Source organism: Ursus americanus, chromosome 8, assembly GCF_024610735.1.
Source record: "Ursus americanus isolate L20-20 chromosome 8, mUrsAme1.1.p, whole genome shotgun sequence".
NCBI lineage: Eukaryota > Metazoa > Chordata > Mammalia > Carnivora > Ursidae > Ursus > Ursus americanus.
This window is the reverse complement of record NC_142134.1, coordinates 22,839,017-22,850,097: the sequence shown is the minus strand read 5'-3', so window position 1 is coordinate 22,850,097 and position 11,081 is coordinate 22,839,017. Positions and strand designations below refer to the sequence as shown.

At 43.3% G+C, this 11,081-nt stretch overlaps 1 protein-coding gene across 3 annotated transcripts in view; it reads left to right on the top strand.

Moving 5' to 3' along the window:
* Positions 1-11,081, top strand: part of ANXA3 (annexin A3) — a 58,635-nt gene that overhangs the window by 25,258 nt on the left and 22,296 nt on the right. For all 3 annotated transcript variants that reach the window (XM_087864057.1, XM_045790223.2, XM_045790229.2), the window contains exons 3-4: positions 4,430-4,517; positions 8,736-8,830. In XM_087864057.1, the coding sequence (XP_087720183.1) occupies positions 4,430-4,517; positions 8,736-8,830 (183 nt within the window). The remainder of the gene's footprint in view (positions 1-4,429; positions 4,518-8,735; positions 8,831-11,081) is intronic.

Genomic DNA, 11,081 nt, shown 5'->3' with positions numbered 1-11,081 from the left:
TTCTCTTTCATTCGTTCTTCTGAATATGAATGTTTAACTTCTTGCAAACCCAGGACACTTTGCATGAAAAAATGGGTACAGCCGGCTTTCATGGTCAAGGACAGGCCAGCCTCTCTCGGGCAGGGGGAGGGGAGGTGGCAGAAGACAGCTCACGAGGCCCCCACTTGGCCACTCCAACGGGCTTCAAGGCATCAGGTGCTCTGATGATCTCCCAAGGAGAGTTTTAGAAGATCAGAGAAAGCTCTGTTGACCTGAAGATGGTTCAAACAAGATGCAGCCTAGTTTAGTGATCAGGAGCGGAGGCTATGACACTGACCGCTTCCTGGCTGCGTGAACTTGGGCAAGTTGCTTAAGCATCAGTTTTATCATTATCTGTAAATAGGATGTATTACGTCTGCCTTACAAGTTTCCCATGAGGATTGAATGAGCTAATGCAGGAAGTGTGGACTTGGCACACGGTAGGTAGCAATAAATTTTTTAAAAATATTTATTTATTTATTTAGAGCAGGGGGGGCAGCAGAGGGGAAGGGAGAAGAAGGGTTAAAGAATCCCAAGCAGACTCCCTGCTGAGCAGGGAGCCTGATATAGGGCTCATCCCAGGACCCTGCCCTGAGATCATGACCTGAGCTGAAACCAATAGTCGAACACTCAACAGACTGAGCCACCCAGGCGTCACAAGTAGCAACAATGATTAATGTCAGGAGCTCCAGTTAGCTTCCCCCCCTCCCTTTACTTAGACATTGCTTGCTTTAATTTATTTTCCAACTGGCTTCAGGATCAGTGTCCCTTTGGGGGCATCTGAAGGTCAAGTTTGAGAAAAGGAAAGCAACTTAAAGTGTTTTGGGGATGCAGATGGAAATTTGATCAAATGTGATTTTGGAAAACTAAAAACTTTGCTAAGTATCTGTGACCTACACTGGCATGACACTTTGTTAGGGAGTTAGGGTTTGTGCAAACAGACAAAGTCAACCATTGATTAGTAGTTTAAATGCTAAGGAAGGAAGCCTGCAATGAAGCCGGCCATGCAAATAGTTTTGTCTGTAAAAATGCCAACATTCCTGAAACAATGAGCTCATCATCAAATTCTTTTCCACCTCCCATAAAAGAATCTATGACTTGTTTACTCACTTTGTTTTGGTTTTCTAGGCAGCTGAGAATGAAATAGAGCAGTGGTTCTCAAACTTGAGCATGCATTAGAATCGTCTAGACGGCTTGTTAAAACACAGTTCCTGAGTCTTAGCCCGAGAGCTGTTGACTCTGTAAGACTGGGGTGGGACCTGAGAATTTGCATCTCTAACAAGTTCCCAGATGATGCCGCTGTGGCGGATCCAGTGTCTACACTTCCAGAACCACTAGCGTGGAATCCTGTGAAGCACTGTGATGTGGCAGAGAGGGAGCATAGGGCATTTTAGACACAAGCAGGTGGATTCGTATTCTTGGGCTGTCCTTAGTAGCAGAATTATGTTAAGCAAATAATTTCTCTGAAATCGAGTTTCTTCCATTTTTTAATGGAAATAATAAAATCTACTTTGTTAAGGTTGTTTAAGACTGAAATAAGTTGTCTGTAAAGCACTTTGTTCACTGCCTGGCCTGTGCTAGTTTAAAAGATTCTATTAATTTCTTAATAGAAATAGATTATTTTCCATAGGTCATGTAAATATTGTTGAATGTTTTAGCTAACCAAGTCTATCCACTGAATTATACTGCTTATTTAAATAACTGAAACAAGCTGAAAAATTTCACCACGATTCTGCTTCAGAATTTCCCTGACATTTTTCAAGCTTGTGTGTGTGTGTGTGTGTGTGTGTGTGTGTGTGTGTGTGTGTGGCTTTTTTCTTTTAATTAAACAAGCAGTTCCTCCCCATTTAATTCTTACTAGGTGGCAAATTACGTAACGGACTGGGAATTTCAACCTTCTCTAACTGTGTGCCCTGGGATTTCAGCATATTTTTATGTGTAGGTAGTAGAGCGCCGTGAAAAGGTCACGGCTAGAAGGGAAACCCTTTCCAATGAGCCACTGGAATCTGACTGCAATTTAGTTTTCTTGGATTCAGAAGCAACCATGTAAATACCTGTGTGGCACAAAATCCCCAGGGAACATCTTCAGCATGTAGAATTTACCTGATCTCTGAAGCATATGTTCGATATGTTTAGTGCAGGACCTGGGCATATGCATTTCAAAGAATTGGCCTGGGTACAGACCCTACCCTTCAAGAAGGAGTAAGAGTGGGCTGGCATGCTCATGACTGCATTCAAATTCAGATTCCGCTGCCTGCCTCGCTTCTGTGGGCTTGAGCAAATTCTCCAATCTTCTTAAACCTTGGTGTCTTAGATGGGAAATGGGTCACTCTGGCTCCTCAGGGCTGTTACGCACATTCTGTTAACATATATGAGGTGTCGTGTACCGCGCTGGGCGTGAAGCACTCAAGTGCTCTACTATTGGGGTGGTTCTTCTAAAATGCCAGACACGGGCGCCTGGGTGGCTCAGCTGTGAAGCGTCTGCCTTTGGCTCAGGTCCTGATCCCAGGGTCCTGAGATCGAGCCCCGCATTGGGCTCCCTGCTCCGCTGGGAGCCTGCTTCTCCCTCTCCCAGTCCCCCTGCTTGTGTTCCCTCTCTCGCTGGCTGTCTCTCTCTGTCAAATAAATAAATAAAATCTTTAAAAAATAAAAAATAAATAAAAAATAAATGCCAGACGCATAAGGTGGACAGATAAGATCAGTATAAAAGTTCCTAGATGGATAGAACTGAAATGAAGCCAGTTGACTCTGGGAACCCATGAAATACTTAGTAAGCCTCAGAGAAAGAGAATTCTCCAAAGATTTTGTGGAGGTGACTGATTTCTTACACGTGCCTTTTAGATCAGACACATTCCCATCTAGTTTCTAACCTGTTACAGTCACTCCGGTAGAATGAAAGCTCTTTCGTTTGGAGGCTTTAAGATTAAACGATGTTTGGTTGTATTGAAGCAAATTGTGCAGCCTAATCTATTGGGTCAGCCTATCGTTTTTTACTGTGTCAGAACATTAATTTTCCATTCATCTTAATGTGACAAGATAATGTCCTGTCATGAAAATACTAAGCACTTCAGCCTAATGAAGCCATATTAGCCCAAGACAACAGAGCCCATGTTATTCCGCAACAGGACAGGAAAATCAATTTAGAAAGAAAACACCATGACCGTAAAGCCATGTTTTTCTTCCGCGTGAGGAAATGCTGTATAAATACATGTTTGCTTGCATTTGTCTCAGCATCTTTGTGGCTGTTCTATAGTCTGTGAAGCAGTTTTAAGATATTTTATTCTTCCCGTAAGATGGTGTTTCCCAGCTTACTGACATGTTTCTAATTTGTGTGTTTAAAATTAGTATCGTGGCATTTTTCATTTCCACGCTGCCCCTGAAGATCTATGTCCGTGGAGCTTTCAGAAGGGCACATCTGTTAAACAAGGTGAAGAACAGGCAGTCCTAATGGGGGTTTCATTTGTGGATCCTTTGGTGTGGGGTTCCCCAAGGACAGTGGTCAGCATTACTTAAAGCATCTGGAAGTCCGTAAACCACAGTTCCTTCTGTGTGAGATGCAGTGAAGAGCTTTGAGTTATCACTTGAAAACAAAGAGGATACAGAAAATTCTCACTGTCTCCTTGCTTTTGTGCAGAGGCCACTTTAAAGCAAACATTCTGGGGTGCCTGGGTGGCACAGCGGTTAAGCGTCTGCCTTCGGCTCAGGGCGTGATCCCAGCGTTATGGGATCGAGCCCCACATCAGGCTCCTCCGCTATGAGCCTGCTTCTTCCTCTCCCACTCCCCCTGCTTGTGTTCCCTCTCTCGCTGGCTGTCTCTATCTCTCTGTCAAATAAATAAATAAAATCTTAAAAAATAAATAAATAAAAAATAAAGCAAATATTCTGGGGGCACCTGGGTGGCTCAGATGGTTAAGCTTCTGCCTTCAGTTCAGGTCATGATTCCAGGGTCCTGGGATCGAGCCATGCATCGGTCTCCTTGCTCAGTGGGGAGCCTGCTTCTCCCTCTGTCTGCCGCTGCCCCTGCTTATGCTCGCTCTCTCTGTCTCAAATAAATGAAATCTATAAAATAAAATAAAATAAAATAAAATAAAATAAAATAAAATAAAATGAAATGAAATGAAAGCAAATATTCCTCAGAGTCACTGGGGTTAGCACAGTTTATTGATCTAGAGAATAACTGTTTTGTATTTCTAATCTCTTATACAAAGGGGAAGAAAGGAGAGGCCTTTTTGTGTATGTGGCAAATGTCATACTGCTTGCATGTCTGGGGACAGGAGAACCACTCCTTAAGGGGAAGGAAGGTGTTGCCAATTATGGATTTGTTATGCTTGCAGCGTGCATGCGCGAATGCATGTAATGCGAACAAAGAGGTCATTTTCAACTAGTGGCACTTCTGGATACTCCCTTCCAGGTTGGACACCGAGGGACAGTGCACGATTATCCGGGCTTCAGCCCTTCAGTGGATGCTGAAGCGATTCGCAAGGCAATCAGGGGCATCGGTGAGTACTGCTCCGCGAGTGCTCTCTTCACGTTGAAGCAAATCAGGAAAGTTACAATTTAAACAGCACATTGGTTCAGTTTGCCCAAGTTGGCTTGCTTGACTAGAGAAATTGTAAGGGACTTTTAAAAATTGTGAAATAGTGGGGCTCCTGGGTGGCTCAGTCAGTGAAGCATCCAACTCTTTTTTTTTTTCTTTTTCTTTTTTTAAGATTTCATTTATTATTTGACAGAGCAAGAGACAGCCAGCGAGAGAGGGAACACAAGCAAGGGGAGTGGGAGAGGAAGAAGCAGGCTCCCAGCGGAGGAGCCTGATGTGGGGCTCGATCCCAGGACCCTGGGATCACGCCCTGAGCCGAAGGCAGACACTTAACGACTGAGCCACCCAGGCGCCCCAGCATCCAACTCTTGATTTTGGTTCAGGTCATGATCTTGGGGTCATGAGATCGAGCCCTATGTCAGGCTCCACGCTGGGTGTGGAGCCTGCTTAAGATTCTCTCTCTCCCATTCCCTCTGCTCCTCCCCCACCCCCCTAAAAGATAAATAAAAATTGTGACATAATGAGGAAAAATGCATAGGGCACCCAATTTTATTACATCTTAATATTTGCCGTATTTACTTACTATGAAACAGTCCGTCATCATCACTGCTACCAACAGTGATCATCATAATAAATCATTATGGTACCGTTCCTGCTGATTCTTCCTGGATCTCTTTCCCAGCCCAGTTTCCTAGAGACAAAACACCATCCTAGAGTAGAGTTTATTCCCATGAAACTTTTAAATCCATAACTACATATGTGTGTACATAGAGTTTGCGTGGTCTCAAACAGTTTAAATTGGAATGATACTGTATATCGTATGTACATTCTCCTGCAACATCTTTTTATCCCTTAACATTTTCTTTTTGAGATTTATCTGTGTTGATATGTTTAGCTCTAGTTCATGAACTTTACTTGCATAGTAGTCTATTGAATTATTGCATTGTAAGATGGGATACTGATGGAACATTTAAATTGCCTACAATTCTTTTCTATTACAGTATAAAAATGTTGCATTGGATATTCCTGCTTATGTCTTTCTGTGCACATTTGCTTCCATTTCTCAGAATACAAGGCATGGAATTTCAAGGCTGAAGATGTTCATCTTCAAATTAACTAGAAATTTTGTCAAACCGCTCTCTGAAATGATTACGCAAATTAGCATTCCTACCAGCAGCACATGAGACTTGCTCTTGCTCCATATTCTCCCCCATACTTACTAAGGTCACTGTTTTCCCAGTTGGTGGGTCTAGAACTGTATCTCGTCCTGTACGTGTGTTTGCTTCCTCTCTCCTCCCCATCCCCCATGCCTGATAGGGCTGAGTTCCCTTTCTTGTTCACCTGCTTCTTCCATGAATTATATCTTCCTATCTTTTATCCATTTTTCAGTTGGATTATCTTCTTCATGATTGACAAGATTATTTTTTACAAATTCTGGATATAATTTTTTTTTAAATTACAATTCATGAAAATGTCTTTTCCCAGTCTGTGGTTTTCTTTTAAAATTGGTTGTAGTAACTTATATTGCCTAGAAATTTTAAATTTCAGGGAAATCAAGTTTACCAGTATTTTTCCTATGTGTCTTTTCTATAATGGGCTCATAAGATATTCTCCTGTATCTTCTCCCCAGAGTTTTACGATCTTATTTTTCACTTTGGGATTTTCAGTCTACCTGGAATTAATTTTTATGTAAGTTATTTAAAGGTGTCTAACTTTGTTTTATCCCATGCGGTGGGTTGATTGTCCCAGCACAATTTATTGAAGAGCACCTCCTGTGCACACTGATGAGTAATGCGCTTTTGTCTTCTAAGTTTCTCTGTTTCTGCTCTCTGTTATGCTCTGTTGGTCTGTTTGCCTATCCCTGTCTCATTATCACATTGTCATAATTACTATTCTAATTTTATAATTAGTGTCTAGTAAGGCAAGAGCTTTTCTTGGCCCTTTGCCCTCCCCTCTGAATTTTAGGGTCAGTTTGTCAAGTTCCATGAAATATACTCTTCAGGTTTTTATATCGGTATAATATTATCTTATTTCTGTATGTTTGGGCTTATGTGTTTTTTCTGTTTCTTAATGACAATTATTTTGTCATTCATCTCTGTGTCTTCCCTATTTATGGTCCACGTTGAGTAGACTGTTTCATGAGGTTAACGTCAAATTGAAAGAAATAATAGTCTTCTATTGCTTGTCTTTTTTTCTTAATATTATATTTCTTCACAAATGTTTGCATTTTGGGTTGCAGACCTACTTTGAGAGGCCTGTGAGGACCATTACTGATGTGTTCTTTTTTTTTTTTTAAGATTTTATTTATTTATTTGACAGAGATAGAGACAGCCAGCGAGAGAGGGAACACAAGCAGGGGGAGTGGGAGAGGAAGAAGCAGGCTCCTAGCGGAGGAGCCTGATGCAGGGCTCGATCCCATAACGCCAGGATCACGCCCTGAGCTGAAGGCAGACGCTTAACCCCTGCGCCACCCGGGCGCCCCATTACTGATGTGTTCTCAGTCCAGAACCAGGTGTCACAACGGTATTTGCATTAGGGATGTGTCAGATCCAGTCTCCGAGCCACGAGGCAGCTCGTTTTCGTTTCTGGTCTCGAGCATGTGTGAAACTAAGAGACCCTAATGAGCAGGTGTCCGAGCTCAGGGACTTGAGCTTCGTCCTGAAGGGTACAGAGCCATTAGGATTTCACCCAAGGGCTTGACATGATCAGGCACATTTTAAAGAATTTACTGGGGCAATCAAGTACGGTGTGAATTGTAAGGGCCCAACTCAGGAGGCTATTGAAGTTCCTGGGTGAAATATGATGTGTGCACAAGGGCAGAGGAGAGGACAAATTCAGAGATGCAGTTGATTGCTACAATGTCATCATCTGAAGAAAGAAGGAAAGAAAGGAGTATAGGATGACTGCCAGGATTTTTGCTTGGATGACTCTATCCGTAGTGATTTCATTGATGAGGGAACACAGACTGAGAGACGAGTTAGAGAGGACAGAGAATGAATTCTGCCTGGAGCATCTGAGCTTGAGATACAGGTGCACTTGGGGGGCTTAGTCGTGCACCAACACGGATGCCATTATGGTTCCGGTTGATCATCCGACTCACGGGACACAGCTCGGCTTCGATCTGGTTCTGTGTTGACTTCACGCTATGGAAGAATGCAAGACCAGAATTACAGTGGGGCCGTACCTTTTACTGGAAGGCCCCGCAGCTAACCAAGTACACAGTGTGTTTTGCCCCGTCCTGTGTACCACGGCCACTGGCATGTGTAGCCAAGGCGTGTGGGGGTAACCTCAGCACAGAGAAGTTGAGCCTTGAGTTCCAGTTGATCTTCTGTACCATTCTAATCATGCAGGCCCAAGGTACACAAGCCAACTCACAGCTCCCCAACCCAGGGGGGGTCCTTTACTGCAAAGGAGGCAGACACAGCCTCCCACGCTAGCTTCAAACTATAATTAGCAAGAGAATTGTGACCTTGAGGGCATTTTCAAGCAGGCCAGCATCAGCCCTTTACTTACAACAGGTGCTTAAGTATATGGGTCTGGGATGCCTGAAAGAGATATGGATCAGAGAGGGAAATAAATGTTTTGGAGGCAGAGACTTGGGTTCACATTCTTGCTGCACCACTGAAAAGCTGCATGACTTTGGCAGATGAGATAACTGTTCTAAATATTAGTGTTTTCATCTTTGGAACAGCTTAATCGTACCCACTGGCCAGAGTTTCTGTGAATATTAACCATGACAATGACTAAAAGGGGCCTAGAATATGGCAGGTTCTCAATACATGTCAGTTCCTTTTTTCTAGAAAAAAAAATAATATCGTGTATGGAGATAAGAGAGAGGTAAAAGGGTGGTGAGACAGTAACTGAAGCTCATAAGGGTAAAACCCAGTTCAAAAGCAGCATCTTCCTTGCACTATTCCCTTTGTCTGATTTACAGAGAGGAATATTTGGACAATGATTGTTTTCCTCCCCCCTCCCCCAAACTCTCCAAAGTTAATTTTCTCTTCCAAAAGCCTGGCAAAGAAATAAAGCTTCCAACCTGATAAGAACCTGGAAATGAAAAATCAAAATGCCTTCCTCTCTGCATTTGTTTCAAACCATTAATCATGTTTTTCTTTTGTTCACGACAGATATTAAGCATCTTTGGGTTGATGGTGAGTAAAATTATTTTCGTTTCATTTAGGAACCGACGAGAAGACGCTCATCAGCATTCTAACTGAAAGGACGAATGCACAGCGTCAGCGGATTGTTCAGGAATATCAAGCCGCTTATGGAAAGGTACAATTCGATGAACAGAACAGCCAGTAAGAGCTCATCACTATGGATCAGGGGTGCCCCACGAGATTATACCCACAGGTCTTTTGTTTCAGGCCGAGTGTAACAGAAAGTACCCTGTGTATCCAGTCAGCAGCCTGGCGTATGAGTCCTGATTTGCCGTTAACAGGCTGATGGCCTTGCCCGTGTTATTTGATCTTTTGGGGCCTCAATTTTTTCACCTGTTGGACAAGGAGGGTTGCCTGAGACCAGTGGCTGTAAACCAGGAATGAGTCTGCTCCCCAAAGGATATCTGGCAATGTCTTGAGACATTTTGATCATCACGCCTGGAGGGAGACGGAGGGATGTTTCTGGAATCTGGTGGGTGGAGGGCAGGGGTACTGCTAAAGATCCTGCCACAAGACGGCCCACACAACAAAGAATTATCCGACCAATTCTCTGATAGGTCCTGTCTTAGATCATCTTTAATTTCTCTTCCAACTTTAGGATATCTTTGTAATTGTAGATTTAGTTCACGCAGCAAATGAAAACTTGCTAAGTAGCAGGAACTATAGAAGAACTCTACAAGAACATTTTGTGATTTTTCCACACGGTGTATTTTTTCAGTAGTAAACTACTCTGTGTCAGGACTGGGGTGTTACTCCATGTCAGGAGATTTCCTAGACGTTGGAGATTCGCTGGTCTAAAAAGTAGATCCTTCTTTTTCTCATGCAGCTACCGTTTTATTAGGAAGATAAAAAGTAAATAAAATAAATGCAGTTATTGGTAAGTGTTATGAAAGAATTAAAATGGGGTGATACGGCAGAGAGTGGCTGCTGAATGGCTCCTTGAAATAGGGCGGTGAAGACATATCAGTGAGGGGGGTTCCCTTACTCTCAACTAAAACTAAACGGCGCCAAAGATTCTGCCTTACTTGATCTGGGGAAGAGCTTTCAGACAGAAGACACAGCACATGCAAAAGCTCTGAGGAAAAATAAGCCGGGACTATTTAAGAAACAGAAAGACTTCCAATATGGCAGGAGTGTGGAGAAGAAGGGGAACAGAGGGAAGAGATGAGGCTGGAGAGAGGATTAGAATATGCTGGGCCTCTGGGTCTTGGTACAGAGTTTAGGTTTTATTCTAAGAACAACAGAGAATCATTGCAAGTATGTAAGCAGGGGAATACTATAAAACTAATTTATATTTTTAAAAGATTATTTTAGCTTCTTTGGCTCACAAACTGTGGAGGGGAAAGAGTGGTGACAGAGAGCAGTCAGGCTGCTGAGACCAGGTGAGAGCTGAGAGGGTGTAGAGACCATCCAAAGGCAACTCAGACATCACCGCCCCAGACCCCATTAAGAAACAGCTTTCTTGGGGCGCCTGGGTGGCACAGCGGTTAAGCGTCTGCCTTCGGCTCAGGGCGTGATCCCGCGTTACGGGATCGAGCCCCACGTCAGGCTCCTCCACTATGAGCCTGCTTCTTCCTCTCCCACTCCCCCTGCTTGTGTTCCCTCTCTCGCTGGCTGTCTCTGTCTCTGTCAAATAAATAAATAAAATCTTAAAAAAAAAAAAAAAAAGAAACAGCCTTCTTAATATTTAACCTTCACACTTTATCAGGTACTTCACATATTATATTGAAAGTTTATCTTTGAATATTTCCGGTTTTCCTATTAGGGCATAATCTTCTAGGAGTAGAGATTGTGTCTAACTCACCTTTAAATGCCTAGCACAGAGCAGGTGCCCAGGAAACACCCGTCAAAGTAAATTAATTGCCTAGCTTCTTGACGAGGCAGAATGCTCACGTACAGGGAACGTGAATGATCCATTGGCCTTTCAGGATTTCCGGAACATGGAGGAAGGACGAGGTGAAGGGGGACACTGTTTCTTACAGTGGGATGGATTGAGAACACGTGAAGTGAGATTCCGTTGGAAAGCCCTGAGTTGAGGACGGATAGTAGTAGAGTTTAGCATTTAGAGAGGAAACACCCTGTGGCGATTAAAGCAGAACGAGTGACACTTGGCTGCAGCCCATTTGTTTGGTCTGCTGCCCCACCGGGTCCCCCGGCGGCACGGTAGATGTTGGTTTCTGTCCACATTGTCAGAGTGGTCTGGGAGGTTGCCAGCCTCTGTCTCGGAGCTGAAAATAATCGAGAGCAAGAAAAATAATAATTCACTAACCCTCCTTTAAATATTGGAAATAAAAACCATACGACCTGCCTTCAAGCCGAGGAGATGGACCATACGTACATAATGTGTGAAAACAGTGCCAAAGGCC